Source organism: Mustela nivalis, assembly GCF_964662115.1.
Source record: "Mustela nivalis genome assembly, chromosome: 1".
NCBI classification, from domain to species: domain Eukaryota; kingdom Metazoa; phylum Chordata; class Mammalia; order Carnivora; family Mustelidae; genus Mustela; species Mustela nivalis.
In genome coordinates, this window is record NC_139020.1 from 201,645,003 (window position 1) to 201,661,787 (window position 16,785).

The 16,785-nt window shown below is 56.4% G+C and overlaps 1 protein-coding gene across 2 annotated transcripts; it reads left to right on the plus strand.

The window, feature by feature from the left end:
• The first annotated feature begins 8,923 nt into the window (after positions 1–8,923).
• Positions 8,924–16,500, plus strand: HOMER3 (homer scaffold protein 3). 2 transcript variants are annotated; one of them, XM_082706806.1, is made up of 10 exons: positions 8,924–9,116; positions 10,870–10,951; positions 11,031–11,187; positions 11,430–11,561; positions 12,701–12,808; positions 13,618–13,739; positions 14,215–14,371; positions 14,696–14,803; positions 14,897–14,983; positions 16,010–16,500. In XM_082706806.1, exons 2-10 carry the CDS (start codon positions 10,938–10,940, stop codon positions 16,199–16,201), a joined length of 1,077 nt encoding a protein of 358 aa, XP_082562932.1. In that variant the 5' UTR covers positions 8,924–9,116; positions 10,870–10,937; the 3' UTR covers positions 16,202–16,500. The 2 variants fall into 2 exon arrangements, with proteins under 2 accessions (XP_082562932.1, XP_082562933.1); XM_082706807.1 differs by lacking the exon at positions 8,924–9,116 and adding an exon at positions 9,673–9,799.
• Positions 16,501–16,785: the final 285 nt, after the last annotated feature.

The following is a 16,785-nucleotide window of genomic DNA, read 5'->3' on the forward strand; positions in this document are numbered from 1 at the left end:
GCTCCCCGTGGAGCAGAGAGCCCGACGCGGGGCTCCATCTCAGGACCCTGGAATCATGACCTGAGCTGAAGGCAGAGGCCTTAACCCACTGAGCCACCCAGGCGCCACCCCCCCCCCCAATTCTACTTTTAAGGCTGTCCTCAAAAGGCATCCCTGCAGGAAACGACCTAGATGCCCAACCATAGGGGATCCATTTAAGAAATCACAAAGAGCCCCAGATGGAGCACAGTAAAGTCCATCAACACAAGAGGGTAGATGGGTGTCCCTCCATGCGGAACGTGGTGCTTGACTGGTAAATCATGTGTACACAGGACGCCTGGGTGGCTCAGTCCATTAAGCATCTACCTTAGGCTCAGGTCATGATCCCAGGGTCCCGCATGGAGCTGCCTGCATCAGTGGGGGGTCTGCTTCTTCCTCTCCCTCCACCCTGCCCTCTGCTTGTGCTCTTTCTTTTTCTCTCTGACAAATAAATCAATCAAATCTTTAAAATTAAATAAATAAATAAATCATGTATAGCAGGAGACAGTTGTGGCTGGAAAATGTAAAAAAGAAAAAAATCTAGAATGAAATTAGCCATTCTGTTCATAACAAGGATTTCTGGGTCTTGATTTTATTGTAAAAATTTCATGTACTAAATGGATATTTTGGGAGCACGTGGTGCGTGCCAGCCCATGCCCAGGTCAGAGACCACGTCTGGGTTGAGTTTCTTTTGCCAGTGGTTTGCAAACTTACCAGTGAGCCCCAAGCACGTCATCAAGTGTATCATAAAGATTCATTCAGGAAATTAAATGCTATGACAAGGGAGCTATTTTGGTTATTTACATTACATTTGTGTTTTCTGAAGCTGTTTTTACACTGAGTCCATATTACTTTGGCAATCAGAAAAGAAAACATGTAAAGATGCTTCTGTTAGAAGATGTACGTGTGTTACAAGCGGGACGTGTTAGAAAATGTATGATTCCCGTGCCCTCCCTGCCCGCCCCCCAACAGTCCTCTGCCTTCACAGCCACCCCTCTTTTTCTCTAGCCTGGCTCCTCCTGGCTTCTCATCAAGAGTGGGGGCCTGGGGCAGGTCTGGGCTCCTGGAACAATTAAGGAGCAATTAAGATGAGACGGAGAGATTTCCAAATGGAGGAACTGAGGCTCAGAGAGGTAAAGTAAGCTCTCCAATGTCACACAGTGTAGAATTATCAGGGGAAGCTGTCTCCTCCCAGAACTCCTTACTATTCCTTAAATTGGACACAGGTCAAGCCCAGTTTCCTTTCTTCCCTGTGGCCTTTTTATTGGGCTTCTATGATAGTGGTTTTATTGCTGAGGGGGGAGATGGCACCCTCCTCCATGGAAGCCTGGCTGATTCTTCCATGAACTTTGGGCAGAGATCACTGGGCTTCTCCTCAGTACCCACCTCCTACTGGCATTGCTGGGCCCCCGAGGAGCCTCAGCCCCAGGACCTCAAAGAGCCCCCAGTCTGGGGAGGCCAAGTCAGACACCTTCATTCTCAGCTCCCTTGGGTCAGGTTTGAGCCAGGTGCTCTGTCTGAAGAGCCTGGAGGGCTGCGTGGAGGAGGGGACACAGAACTGGGGCTTAAAGAAGGAGAGTGTTAGACTGAGAAGAGCTGCACAGATGCACGGATAGGGAATCATGAATGATGCCTGCATCTGTGGGACGGTGGGCAGATGGGGGGGTTGCTGGGTGAATGGGTGGGTGGTGATGGGTGAATGGGTGGGTGGGTGGGTGGACAAAGAGGTATCGGAGTGGAGAGGAGGCACTTGGCCTTGGGCCTCTACACTCTGTAAGCACCGCCCCCACCCACCTCCCAGCAACCCCAATGTAGAATGTCACAGTGGTGGCGCCCCACAGCACCGCCTGCCTTGTGGCCCCTTCTCCCACCTGCCCCTGACAGGGGGTTCTTGAAGGGCCAGCTCCTTCACTCATCTGACTCCTGGACACCTGACCTTGAACCTGTCTGATGTTGTTCAATACCACAGAGACCCAGGCTGGGCGCTGTGACTGCCGGCTGGTGGAGAGCGCTGGCTGGTGTCCCCTGCCGGTCCATTGGCCACCCTGTCTTGGATGCAGGCCCCATGATGCAGTTTCTAGCTGGGCTCAGAGGCACCCCTAGGAGATGGGTCAGCCTGCTGGGGAAATCCCTGGGAGTGGCCACTCTCCCAGGTCTGTAGTGCACATTTGCCTTCCTGTCTCTCACCCTCCTCACCTGGATCCTCACAGCAGTAGTGGTGGGGGGTGTCGTGTGCGCCCAGGCACCCCAGGACCTTGAGGAAGGGGTGCCTGGGAAGGCCGCCAATTGCAGCCTGGACATAGGGTCTCCCCCGTGTATGTAGTTGGTGCCCAGTGTGTGATCTTTTCTCTTCCCCACAGTGGCCTCCCTCCCCCAGCCCAGGGGACAGCAGGCTCCTCTGTGACCTCCTTTGGGGCCGCTCAGGGAAGCAGGTGCTTCCGTCCAGTCGGAGGCCTGGGATCTCCGCGATAAGTCCAGGGCCAAGATCAGGGCTAATGTGTGGGAGAGAAAGGAAGGCTGGACAAGGCAGAAAGAGGGTTGCTGAGATGGACTTCCTCCCTGAGGCCCTGGGAGGGATATAAACTCAGAGCCTGTGGACATCCCCAAAGAAATAATGATAGTGCTCACAACAATGTCATTTGTTTGTCAAGCACAGCCCCAGGATACCTTCTGCATCGTGACAATGGAGGAGGACAGTATTAAAATCAGCCCATCTGTCAAAAGCCTCCCATGGCTCTCCAGTGCTCAGAGTATAAAGCCCATACTCTTTCCTGGAGACTATGGGGCCCCTTGTGACCCAGCCTATGGGTCTGCCCACCCCTAGTCCTTCCCCACAACTGCCCCTGTTCTGGCCACACCCACCTCCTTGATGCTGCTGCTCCAAGGAGCTGAGCACATTCCCACCCCAGGACCTTTGCACATACTGTCCACTGAATCACAACCTCATCAGAGCAGCCTTCACTGAACACCCATCTTTGCTTATTGCTTTGCCTGGTTTTCTTTTCTTGGTAAATTGCTGTCAGAATCATTCTACCTCGTGGTCCACTTGTCTTGCTCACCAGGTAGCTGAAGCGCCCTGAGGTCAGAGCCTTCTGCCGTGCTGACACATAGTAGGTGCTCAATAAACATGCATTAACGGATTAACCCCCACCTTACAGAGAAGGAAGCCTCCTGAAAGGCCCCCACTGCATCCATGGAGACAGGCTGTCAGACCCCTGGAAGCTGAGCCTGGATTGTACCTAATCCGCCCACAGGAAAGTGAATGCTCCCTTCTCCCTCCTATGGGTAAATAAGCCTCCAAAAGCTGCAAAGAACAGGGTCTGGTCTCTCAGACCTGGGTTTAAGGCCAAGCTTTTCCACTTAGCCAGCTTTTAAATTGGGAAATTGGCTTGAGCCTCTGGAGCCTCAGCTTCCTTTTTTATAAAAATGGAGTTGGGGGCGCCTGGGTGGCTCAACCGGTTAAGTGTTGTCTCTAATTTTGGCTCAGGTCAATCTCAGGGTCCTAAGATTGAGTCCCGCCTCAGGCGCTGCGCTGGGCGTGGAGCCCTATTAAGATTTTCCCTCTCGGCTCGCCCTCTGCCCCTCCCCCATTCTCTCTCTCTTAAGAAGGAAGGAATTAAAGATAGGGCCAAGGAGATTCCTCCTCCTCTAGGGTCCCTTTGCTCCTACCCATGCTGGGCAACAATAGGACCCCTGAGAGGCCTTTCCCTGAGCTGGGACTCCAAGGAGCGCCCTCCTACCCCCTTATACCCCATCTGCAGGGGTTGCGGCGGTGAAGGGAGTCTGAGAAGGCTTCCTGGAGGAGACCAGTGTCAGAGCTGGCATTTCAGGCCATTGGTGGAGCTGAGTACAAAGGCTCAGTGGTGGGGCTAAGGGCAAGCATTCAGAGCTGGGCTTCAGTTGCTAGAACAATAGCAACAGGGAGCCAGATTCTCCCTCTGAAGTCTCCAGCAGAGCCATGGAAGCTACCAGAGCAGGAAAGTGAGCAATGCATCCAGTTACAGGGATCCACGGAGCTGGTTTGGGGGCCACGCAGAGGGGCACATGCTGATTCTCGCCTGTGCCTCGGGACCGGGATTGGCCTCCCCTGGCAGACCGAGGGAGGAGGCTGCAGCATCTGAGTCACCCGGTTCCTGTAAGAACATTCGGCACCCAGCGGCCCCATGTGGGCTGTCACCAAGCGGGAACACGGCCCCCGGAGCCCCTCCGTGTTGCTTTCCCCACGGCTTCCCGCTCTCTGTTCCCACAGCTGTTCCTCAAGGCCACAGAAGGAGAGTAGGAGGAGAGGGCAGGCAGAGAGGAGGCCATGTAGGAATTTGGGAGCGTGGGGGGAAGGGAGCTTCCCTGGCTCAGGGTCCAGTGTGTCCTGGGGCTGTCTGGGCCTCAGGATCTGTTTCAGATGGGAAAATGGAGGCTCGAATAGAGGGAGGGTCTGCCCCCATTCTGCACATGTACAGATACCTGATTCTCTCTCAAGAGCTGCCTCGGAAGTTGCGATGTAAATCTGATGATGTCCCTCTCTGTCTCCAAACTCTCCCATGGCTCCCCAGTACCCTTGGGACAAAACTCATACATTACACCACCACTTATCTCACAGAGATCTCACCTGTGACCTTCTTAGCCCTCAGTGATCTCTACTCTCTTCACATTCACTCCTCTCTGGCTATCCTGGGCCCCCACTGTTCCTCCAACACACTTAGTCCATCCCACCTCAGGGCCTTTGCATATGCAGTGCCCTCTGCCCAGAGTACTCTTTGTGAATTGTTATCCCCATATGATCCCTCAGGAAAGGTGCAAAGAGAGGAGCTCACATGTTCAGTAACATTCATCAAACTGGTGGGAGTCGGGACTTGCACCCAGGCCCATCCAACCAGCTGCCCCAGCCTTCTCCCCACAGTGGTGTCACATTTAAAACAGGCCTCCAGAGCCACGTACCTTAGAGCTGGATGATTCTCATTCCCTCCAGATCTTGCAACCTCCAGCTGGGTGCCAAAGACCCTGAGGCCTGGGGCCCAAACCCCCCCCCCCCCCCACCGCTCAGGGAACTTCTGGGCCAACCTGACCCCTAAATTTCCCACTGTCCCTCCTGATGTGGCCGCAATTATCCCGCCCCACTTTCTGCCCTTCATGCAGAAGGATGGCGGAGCCTTCAAGGACGATACAGCCAAAAATAATCGGGCCCCGACCTACCTCCCAAAAGTGGGGCAGCCCCGCCCAGCCACCTGGCACCGCAGAGGTAATTAGTGCATGTGGCAAATGAGGGTAATTAGGTCTGTGGGAATCAAGCCACAGATCCAGGTTCGGAGTTCGGAGGGGGCTCAAGTGCTACTTACCCCCACCCCTCACCCAATCCTGCTCCTGGGAGCTTAAGTCCATAACCCAGTGTCAGATGTCCTCCCTCACGCAAGCCCATTCATGCCTTCCTGGGGGCTAGTTATTTAATGAATTAACCTTGGCCTTGTGCAGAAGTTGAATTGGATTTGAATTTAAGGGGGGGTCTCTTTCTAGTGATGAAGAATCATCAATATCAAGTCACCAAATTCACCTGTGCTAGGACCCCCATGCAACCACTCCATGCTGGGAGATATCAAGCCCAAGAGTGGCCTCAGCTCAGCCCTGAGAGGCCTTCAGGCTCAGGAAGTGACAGCTAGTCACAGATGCCCCTAGTACCTAAGATCAGGGTGGGTTGGAAGGAGGGAGGATGTTGGGGAAGGTCTAGAGGGAGACATAGGAGGGCTTCTCAAAGAAGAGGGCATTGGAGGTGGGACTTTGAGGGATGAATAGGAGCTTCTCAGGATGCTAAGGTCTGGTGACTGGCCCTATTGCCCATGTTCAGGGGAACATGGAGAAAGAAGAGGAATGTGGCTAGAAGAGCACATAAGGTCCCCCTAGCTAAAGATTTAGAGGTTATCATGCCAAGTTGGACCTATTTCTGCCCTTGAAAGCTCATGCCTAGTTGGGATCCTTCAACCCATAAAAGAAAATCTGAAGACTTTGGCTCAGGATCAAAACCGTATGTCCAGACAGCCAAGAGTAAGTGTAATGCTACGACAACCAGCATTTATTAAGCTCTCAGGGTCATGCCCTTTTCACACAAGGACTTGTTGGATCCTTAAAGGAAACTTCAGAAATGGGCACCATTATTATGTCCATTTTATAGATGGGGTAACGAAGGCACAGAAAGGGAAAATGGCTTCTTTAAGGTCACACTGCTAGTAAGAGGCAGGGCTGGAAGTCAGTCCTGGAAGTTAGTCCCTGGGCATGTGATTCTGGAGACCACCAAGGACCAAGACCAGGGATTAGAGATCCTCTCCTTCTTGAAGCATTTAAAGAGTTCCCGCTGCAAGTCAGGCTTGTTCTAGGTGCAGACCCATGGAAGAGGTGGACAGTAACCAAATCGTGTCATTAACAGATCTAAGTGGCCACTGTCATCCACACCTGGCCATGTGGCTTTGAGAAAAGGTGATAAACTCCCTTTGATCTGGTGTGATAGGAAGCCTCTAGGTAAGAGAGACAATTTAGCTCAGTCCACAGGTGGGTCAGCTTTAACTAGGCAAAGGCCAGAGTCTAACCCACAAGAGCTACTCTGCAAATGCAGCGTCCCTAGAGCCAGATAAACTGTTCAAGTCTCTGCTTGGTCCCTCCTGTGACAGGAAGTTCATTTTCTTATATCTTCTCTCAGGCCCAAAGGAAAGCTATCACTTCTTATCAGCCACCCTGGGGTGGTGGCCTCTGCCCAGTCTGTAAGGACATCCCCAGGCAGAAGAGGGCTCAGGCTGGGGTGGAGGTGGTAGCTTAGGGCAGCCCCCTCCCTACCTGTCTACCAGAGGAAGGTGAGGAGCTGCTTGTGTTACCTGGATTCTCCTGCCTCCTCCCTGTACCCCCAGGCCTGTAAGCATCAGCCCATTCTCCAGGTGAAAAAAGTGAGGTCCACACTGACAAAGCCACTCCCTCAATTTGTACTTGAGTAACACAACTTCAGGTCAGGGCTGCTCAAGGCAAGCCCCATCCTAACTCCTCCCGGAGGCCTTTGAGTGGGGCCCAGGGAAAGAATTCAACTCCCCACTCTCTCTCATGTTGTTGCCTTCTGCCTGAACAAGGAGTAAAGTCTGCCTGGGCCCCTTTCTTGGCTGCCCCCACAGAATGGCCACCTGGCCCTGGGTCTGCCACCGGCCAGCACTCAGCACACCCTGAGTGGCTTCCAGAAGCCTAAGCCCTGTCGGCACCTTTCCCAGTTAATTTTTTTTTTTAATCATTTTTTTGGTAATAAGGAAAAGTCACTCTTTGCACAGAACAGACGGTATTTTCTTTGTTCCCCACAATGTTCAAAGCGTTTTGTGGCTTCAGGCCTGAAAGCCAAGCCAAAACCTTTCCTTGTGCAGATGCCTGGCGCAGTTGAAAGCAGTTGGGGGAAACTGAGCCTGAGCCTCAGTTTCCCTAGGAGGGGTGAGCAGTTCTTCTCATACTGGGTGAGGCTAGGGCTCCAGGATGGGCTAGCCCTCCAAAGAGTGCCCAGACTTGGCTGCAACGGAAGTGATCACAGATAATACAGATCAGGAATCCTAGAGAAAGTGATAGGGGCCCAGTGCAAAACATGGCAGGATCCCTTCCAAGCCCCAGAGAGTCAGAAAAGCTTCCAAGAGGAGAGGGGCCAGTGGAGCTGAGCCTGGAAGGACAAGGCAGAATATACACCTGCAGGAAAGGCTTTCCAGGTGGAGGGAAGAGCTTGGGCAAAGATAACTCCATCTTGGCCCAGGGAGAAGGCTCCAGAAACCACGTGACCTAGAATTCGCCTAAAGGTAACTTGAAGATAGCTACCAGCCCAGATGTATGATTCTTGTCAGCGGGGGGAAGCGGAAAGAAAAGAACAGGGAAAGGAGACGGGACAGAGAAGACGAAAAGCAAAATCTCCGAGGTCATCAGAAAGTTCAAACATGAAGTTTGGGGGTCTGTGGGCCTTGGTTTGGGGGAACTGCAGCCCCTCTATCCATGATTCCGATGGCCCTGCATGACTTTGGAAGAGCCCAGAGAAAGGGCAGCCGCAGGATAGACAAGTGGGTCCCACAGGTAGACTCAGGTCTGGGGAAGATGATCCTGGCGGCTCATCTTGAGAAGGACCCCTCTTGGCAACTGTACAAAAGGCTCCCTCTGATCAGAGATGGCAAACCCAGACCTGAGGACCTCCAGGGGATTCACTCATTTAGTGGGAACGGGGTCTCAACATTCCATCTGCCCTAAGTTCTTGGGGCCCTGCAACACAGCAATACTGATAATTCCACCATGGTTGGTATCCATTCCTTCCTCTCCTGGGAGACACGGTGGGCAGAAGCCCCTCCCAACCGGGGATCAGAGCTAGGTAGAAGTCAGGCAGGAAGGACTCTGATGGGACATCCCTGATCAAGCCTCATGAAGTGCCTACTGTTTGCCTCTCTAACCTCTCTCCCAGCCTGCCTCTTTTATTTCCTGGTAACACCCACAGAGCACCTACTGTGTGCAGACACCGCCCTCTGTGCTGTAGAGGTGCCCTGCCCCAAATCCCTGTCCCGTGGAGAAGGATTCCCATGAAAGGCAGAAGGTGATGACCTCAGGCAGCTAGAGAATGGGCAGCAGTGACCTGGAGGGTCAGGGCCACCCCTGATAGGACGATGAAGTCACGTTCTCCACCCGTCTGTCTCCAGTGTCTCTCTCTGATATCTCTGCTTCTGGGTCTGGGTCTCTGTCCCCATCCTCACCCCCAGTCCCTCTTCCCTGGGACTCCTTCCCAAGGCCGGTCCTGTCCCGCCTTCCTCCCGGCTTCCGCCCCTCCCTCTCCCCCTCCCCCCCACTGCGGAGGGCCGGCAGGGGGCGCTGCGGGGCGGCCTCGGCAGCCCGGGGAGGCGGGGCGGGCGGCGGCCGCGTCGGGACCGGCCGCGATGGGACCGGAGGCGGCGCGGGCGGCGGCGGAGGCGCAGACAAAGGCGCGGGCGGTGCGGAGGGCGGCGCGGAGGGCGCGGGCCCCGGAGCCAGCAAGCGAGCGGGGCGCCCGGCTGCGGGGAGTCGGCGGCGCGGGGCAGCACCCGACTCGCGCCCGGACACTCGCGGGGCGCCGAGCCCGCAGGGTGAGCCCGGCTGTCCGAGCCTGCGCCGGGGACGCGGGGGGCCCGAGGTTCCAGGACCGGGGGAGGGCGCGGCGGGTCCCCGAAGTTCCGCACAGGGAGGCTGGGGGCGGTTCGGGGAGCTCCGAAATTCCGGGGCTTGAGAGGGCGCGGGGGCCTCGAAGTTCCGGAGTCGGGGTCGGAGAGGGCATAGGGCGAGGGGTTCCCAAAGTTCCGGACCGGTCGTTGGAAGAGGCTGCGGTGTCCCCGACGTTCCCGGCCTGGGGTAGGGAGGCGGCGCGAGGAGATCCCGAAATTCCGGACCCGGGGTTGGAGAGGTGGCAGGGAGTCCCCGAAATTTAGGAGTCGGAGGTGGCGCGAGGGATCCTCGAAGTTCTGGACCTGGGGTTGGAGGAGACAGAGAATGTGTCCCTGAAGTTCTGGGCCCGGAGTTGGGGGGCGTCGCGCGGATCTCGGAAGTTCCCGGGTCTAGGGTGGCACTTCCCGAAGTCGGGGCGCGTATTGGGCGCCCCGCTTCTGACGCGGATGGGAACTCCTTCCTTACTGAATATCAGGCCCCCCGGACTGGGGCGCATGGGGTGGGGCTTCGCCCCCACACGCAATTGGGGATCCTGGGCACCGGGCGGGGTCGGGGCCTCCTCCGGGAGCCCCGCGGGCCGGCGGCATCCGAGGCACATGACTAGTTGGTGAGTAACTTTCCCCAAAGCTGCAAGTCGCGGCAGGACCTTCAGGGCCGGAAGGGCCTGTGTTTCTGGGACCCCTGCACCCTGGAACTCTGCTTCGCTCCAGGACCTGCTCCCAACCCAGGCCAGAGCTGCCGCCCCTCCCCCACACAGGGACTCCGGTTTCAGACCCTGTGACCGGGGCAGCAGCTGCCCAGGACAGGGTGGGGGGGGCATCCCTCCTCTGACCCGAGGAGGCCGCTCCGCGGGGGGCCTCCCTTCCCCCACTTTGCCACCTCCCTTCCCCCTGGCCCCTGCTGGTCCTCTACAGATGCCCCAAGTGCAGGTTTTGGGGGCACAGAGGTGAGGGTCAAGAATTCTCTAGGACAGCCATTCCTGGTTTCTGTGGGGTTGTGACTAAAGGCACCAAGAGGAGCTGGGGGGCCCCTTCTCCTAATCCTTGATGCCACCCAGCCCAGCCCTATTGGGATTGAGTGGGTATGGGTGACCAGGAACTGGGCACCGAGATAAACTTGTTTGGCTACATCTTATCTTTTTAACTAGGCTGGGAGCTTCCTGGGGATTTGGACTCTTGACTCCACAAGGTGTGCTTCTGCCCTACAGTGGAAGTTGAGGGGTCCCCCTGTGGATTCTGGGGGTGGGGGACTAGTCTCCCAGTAGGCACCTAGTCCTGCCCCACATTTGGATGAAAATCCTAGTTTAGGGAGTGATGAGTGAATGTGGCAGAAAATACCAAGCAGGAGTTCACCTTGGCCTTCTCTACCTACCCCAAGATTGAGGGGGTGTCACCGGGGGTTCAGTAAACAGCATGCTGAGAAGTTTATGCTGGAATAATGAGGGCCACCTGTCTCCTCTCAGAGAGCCATCTCCTGCTCGGCATATGTGGGGGCTTCCTCGATGGAGAGGGACAGGGTCTTTTTGCTCTGAGTGATCTGCTGATGCCCTTACCTTTTTGACTGACATTCTATGAATGGTGTACCTTGGCAGTGGATCCTGAGGTTGGACCCGCTTGGTTTCCTTAAGCCTGTCCTGGAGAGACACTCACAAGCCCCCTCTCCCCCCACCCCCACCAGAGACTGAGCCCGCAGCTCCTGCCATCCCTCTGGCTGCTTCTTGAAGCCCACCCAGCCCAGCCTGACCAATGTCCACAGCCAGGTGAGCCCCTACCTCCCCAGCTTGGCCCTGAGTCCCCTGGGTGCTGCCCAGCCCCTCTGAGAATGCTCTCCCCCTACAGGGAGCAGCCCATCTTCAGCACACGGGCGCATGTGTTCCAGATTGACCCAGCCACCAAGCGGAACTGGATCCCCGCGGGCAAGCACGCACTCACTGTCTCCTACTTCTACGATGCCACCCGCAATGTCTACCGAATCATCAGCATTGGGGGTGCCAAGGTCCTGGCAGGGCCTGGGTGGGGTGGCAAGCTCCTGGAGTTTCAGGCACAGGCCTGGATCTGGTCATTGCCTTGCTGTGTGCCTGGGGGATTGGGGTTGGGAAGAGCCCAGAATCAGTCTCCCTCCTGCAATGGCTCACACCAAGGATCTCCCAGGAGCTAATATAAAATAATACCCTGGGGGGTTTCACGTTCATTATCAGTCTCATCAACCTTGAATTTTGTGTGTCCCCCCCCACCCAGGCCATCATCAACAGCACTGTCACCCCCAACATGACCTTTACCAAAACCTCCCAGAAGTTCGGGCAGTGGGCAGACAGTCGCGCCAACACTGTTTATGGCCTTGGCTTTGCTTCTGAGCAGCATCTGACCCAGGTGGGCTTGCAGGGTTCCGTGGTGGGACGGACAGGGCTGGGCCTGGGTCTTCTCCCAGGTACACTGGGGCCCCTGGGCAGGTGTTGCAGGATGGGCCTCCGAGTTAGACAGCCCTTCCTGGTTCCCTGGATCATGTCTCGGCGGGCCACCTACTCCAATTTTGGACACACCCTGACCTTTTCTGGGTGCCTGGGACGGGCTGAGAGTTCCCTCACACACCCTAGCACTCACTCCCTTCATCATCGCCTCCCTCCACCCTCTGCTGTCTCCAGACTTCAGTATTGTCTCATCCCATTTTTTCCCTGGATGGATAGTGCTTTCTGATTCCTAATGAGATCGTGAGGATTCTCTCGCTTCTAGAAGCTTTCATTTTCCTTTCAAATTTAGGTCTTGAATTAATTTCTGTGGGTGGTATAAGGTAGGAGTATTTTTTTTTCCCACTGAGTATTCAGTGGCTGTTGGACTGTTTTTGGAAATGACTTCCTCCCTCCCCCCCACCTGCCCCACCAGTGAATGGCACTGGCCCCTTTGCCCCAATCAAGTGACTGTTTTTCTTTAAAATTTTCTTTAAAAATTCTTTTAAAAAAATTCTTTAAAAAATTATTATTCAATGAAAGAAATTTATTTTAAAATGAAAAACAGCGTATCCTACCCACCCTAATTGGAAAACTGGTAGTGTGGTAAAGGTAATACAGTAGGAGAACAGGGCAATTTACATTCTCCCTGGGCACAGGTGCCCTCTCGGAGGCTCTGAGCCCAAGACTTGCTTTTTCTTTGTTATAAAACGATATATTCACAAGTGTCCCGGGCACTAAAGAGAGCACCTACCTGAGGCTCTCCTTGCTGAAATAAGCCAGACTGAGAGAAAAGGGGAGCCCTTTCTCAAGGTGGCTCGGTGTACTCCGCTTCCGTGAACATCCCACCCCCGCCACCATACTCAGTCTGCTCGCTGGGAAATGTCCCAAGTCTTCTTCCAGTTCATGAGATGAGAGGATATGCACGGCTCCTAAAGTCCCGTCCAGAGTGACAGGGCTGGCGCTGGGTGGGGGTGACCAAGTGGGGCCCTGGGAGAGGGGGCTGGGCTTTCTTTGATTGTTTGTTCTGCTTCTCCACCACCCCCCCCCCCCGCCCGGCCCCAGTTTGCTGAGAAGTTCCAGGAAGTAAAGGAAGCAGCGAGGCTCGCCAGGGAGAAATCTCAGGATGGGGGGGAGCTCACCAGTCCAGCCCTGGGGCTCGCTGCCCACCAGGTCAGTACTCCCTGTCCCATGCCTCCTAGTCACTCAGCTGCTACTGTGCTGTGCAGGTGCCCAAGACCAGTGCTCACAGATCGGGTCCAACTAGACCTACAGCAGGAGCCTTGGAGGCAAAGTGTCAGGAGCACGAACGACCTGGGGGTCTGGCTAGGCTTGGATCCCTGAAGGCCTGGAAACCAGCTCAGATGGCAGAGTAGAAACCTGGAGGTTGAAATAGCTAAGTAGCAGCAAGGTGGCAGAGTGAAAAACTGTCCTGGGAGCCTTCCCCCATTGATTTATTCAGCAGAATTTACCGACCACCAACTGTGTGCCAGGTCCAGGGCTGGGAAAGAGGGTTACAGAGATGAAAAAGCAGGCTCCTGGTCCAGGCAGTGAATTCAGCGTGGAAGAGAGCTTCCCATCTGAATCTTAAACTCCTGTTGAAATTTGGCCCCAGGGAAGGGTAGTGCCATCAGAGGATAGCACGGAGGTTTCACTTCACTCCCCCGACCTTTGCAGATTTTGAATATCTCAGTGGGTTTATTTAGACTAGCCTGCCTCAGGTGTGCTCCTGGGACTTGATGAGAGCCTAGGCAGGCAAGGTGGGGGTACAGCTCGAGGAGCTCTGGCCCAGGGGTCATGGGGAGCCATAGAGGGGGGATGAGGAGAGGAAGGGCTTACTTGCATCCCAGCGCTTCAGAAAGGACTCCTGTCTTCCTTCACAACCCCAGTAACATCAGCCCTGATCCCAGCCATGACCTAACCAACCTGTCCTTTACCGAAGCCGGACCCCAGTGTGACCTCGCTTCTGCCCATACCCTTAGGTGCCCCCAAGTCCCCTCGTCAGCGCCAACGGCCCCGGTGATGAGAAACTGTTCCGTAGCCAGAGCGCGGACGTCCCCGGCCCCGCGGAGCGCGAGCGGCTCAAGAAGATGCTGTCGGAGGGGTGAGGCGGGTGGGGCGGGCATAGTGCGTGGCGGGACGGAAGGCGCGGAGAGGAGCTTCCTTGAAGCCGGGGGGCGCGACCGGCCGCGGGATCTCACTGTGTACCCAAGGCCCGGGGAGGGGAGGGGGCTGACTCCGGTCCTGCGGCTTCTGGAGCGGACCGCGCCCCGCGAACGCGCTCCTCCTTTGACCACGCCTTTTCGGGGCTGACCCTATCCCTACCTCGTCAGCCCCTGGGAACTAACCCTGCCTCAGCCACGCCTCCCCGACCCGCACCCGGTTCTGAGCTTGCTCGGATGGACTGACCCCGCCCCCGACTAGACCGCGCTCCCCCGGGACGTCCCCACCTGTGGCCCCGCCCCCAGCACGGCCCCATCCCTCGCGCCGCCCCGCCCTGTTCCCCCCTCCCCCAGCCTCCCCCTCCCCCCTACCTGTGCGGCCTGGCCTCGCCCCCTCCAACCCTTGCGTCCCTGCAGCTCTGTGGGCGAGGTGCAGTGGGAGGCCGAGTTCTTCGCGCTGCAGGACAGCAACAACAAGTTGGCGGGCGCCCTGCGAGAAGCCAACGCCGCGGCCGCCCAGTGGAGGCAGCAGCTGGAGGCCCAGCGCGCGGAGGCCGAGAGGCTGCGGCAGCGGGTGAGGGGACCCCTTGGAGAGACCCCAGGTGGCCCAGGTAGCTGGGGAGCCCCTGCCTCCGCATGTCCTATCCGTCCTGGGTTCACTGCCTGGCCGTGTGATCTCTGCAGGTCCTTTCCCTGAGCCTCAGTTTCTTGTTCTGTATTATGGGTCTGAGAGAATGCCAACCTTTGCCAAACCCACTAAAGTCCTCCCTGCTTGGAGGTGGTACCCCCAATCAGAGGGGGCTGAGTGTCTGGGGTGTGATTGAGCAAAGGACAGATTCCCCAGGGGTCAGGAGAGTGCAGGCTGGGGTGTCAGGGTCTGACTTTCCTGTCCACACAGGTAGCTGAGCTGGAGGCCCAGGCAGCCGCCGAGCAACCCTCAGCCAGCGAGAAGGAAGGGAGCCAGGCACTGGAGCAGCTGGAGGCATTAGTGCAGACAAAGGACCAGGTGAGCAGAGGGATTGTCCCTGGGCTTCATCTTCCCTGACCTCCTACAGGGGAGCCAGGACCCCCAGAATAGACCCTGGGAACTCTTCTCTAGGAGATCCAGACACTGAAGAACCAGACGGGTGGACCACGTGAGGCCGTGGATGCCACGGAACGGGAGGAGACGCAGCATAAAGTGCAGGTGTGTGTTGCTATCACGGCACAGGGTGTCCCAGCCCGCCCCCTCTGTGGGACAGATCTGGGGTCTTTCCTTCCTGATGGGTCCTGGGCTGCTGTATGCCTCTCCAAGCCTCAGTTTCTTCACCTGTAAGTGGGGTCAGGAAGAGATTTACCCAAGGTTGTAAAGGATTAGGAGGACCCTACGTTGCAGCCAGTGTTTTGTGATAGTTATTAGTACAATGGTTCATTCTTTGACTAGGCAAGAAATTTTTAAAGAGTTTATTCATTTTTTGGACATAGAGTATGGCAGTGGGGGGAGGAGGGCAGAGGGGGTTGGGAGAAGCATGCTCCCTGCTGAGCAGGGAGCCCAACATGGGGCTTAATCCCAGGACCCTGAGATCACGACCCAAGCGGAAGGCACATGCTTAACCAATTGAGCTACCCAGGCACCCCTCAACAAGCAATTTTTGAGTCCCTGCTGAATTGCCGTGCTTGACCCCATCAAGCCCTCAGGGTAATCAGCCTGCATTTGAAGCCAGGTCTGACTGGTCTGGCTTTCACTGAAGACTTTTTCTGAGAAATGTTCATGGGGAATGTCCCAAGTCCAGCAGGTGAAGATGTTAAAGGATCTGGGGACCCAGAAGAGACAAGTTGGGGAAATGCTCCCTCTTGTCTTCTGGGCAGAGTACTCAGCCTGTGCAAAGGCCCTGAGGTGGGGAGAAACTCAACATGTTCAAGGAACCACAAGGAAGCCAGAAAGTCTGAGCTGGAATGAGCAAGGAGGAAGGGATGTGGATTTTGTTCCTAGCCTGATGTGTCACAGAAGGGTCTTGAGCAGAAGAGGGATGTGATCAGTTCTATGACCTTTATATTGGCCAAGGGCTCAGGGAGTGTCTTGGGAGAAGCTGCAGGGAGGGTAAGAGACGGAGGGGGCATGGCAGTCCAAAGTGGGGTCTGATGGGATAGCACTCAGATGCTGGATGCCCCAAGCAGGGCTGGTGACCCTAGACTTGTTGGGCCCTAAATCTTGTCTACCGTGTCCCTGCAGGACCTGGAGACCCGCAATGCTGAGCTGGAACACCAGCTGCGGGCAACTGAGCGCAGCCTGGAGGAGGCACGGGCCGAGCGGGAACGAGCACGGGCTGAGGTGGGCCGGGCCGCACAGCTGCTGGACGTCAGGCTGTTTGAGCTGAGCGAGCTGCGAGAGGGCCTTGCCCGCCTGGCTGAGGGCACCCCCTGAGCCTGGCTGCAGGGTCTGCGTGGGAGCCGTGGGAGCCGTGGGAGCTGGGGGCCTGCGGGAGCTGGTTTCAGACGCATGATTCCCGCCTGGAGCACGAGGCGGGCCGCGGGCGGCACAGTGGGCCATTCACCCTGGCAGGGACCGGGGGGCCCAACTCGGCCTGGGGAGGACCCGGCCACAGTGCCCCAGCTGGCCCTGGCCACTCACAGCTCAGGAGCTGTTTAGGGGGCTTTTCATTGTGTAGAATTTCTAGAATCCCCAGGGCGTGCGCTGGCGCCCAGATTACATTTCTAAGAGCGGCGGTGCGTGTGTGTGTGTTGTGTGGACACCCGGGCATCTAACCGCCGTCACTGTACCCTCTACCTGCTTCCTCTTGGAGGCACCTCAGCTGCTCTGTTGGGCTTAGCAACCCACTTGCCCGTAAGAAGAGTAAGTTTCAGAGTCCGAGAAGCACATCATGCCACAGGGCCAGGAGTCCAGCTCTGCCCAGCACAGCTGTCCCCACTCCCTTGGGCTCAAATCCTCTTGTCTGGACCGGTTTGCCTTTAGGTGTCCCCTAGTTAAGTACCCCTCCCTTTACTCTG

Bases quoted from the DNA above. Each gene is read 5' to 3' on its own strand.
- HOMER3 (XM_082706806.1), top strand. The intron at 12,809-13,617 runs GTCAGTACTCCC...CCATACCCTTAG, and splicing joins TGGGGCTCGCTGCCCACCAG to GTGCCCCCAAGTCCCCTCGT. The intron at 13,740-14,214 runs GTGAGGCGGGTG...GCGTCCCTGCAG, and splicing joins AAGAAGATGCTGTCGGAGGG to CTCTGTGGGCGAGGTGCAGT.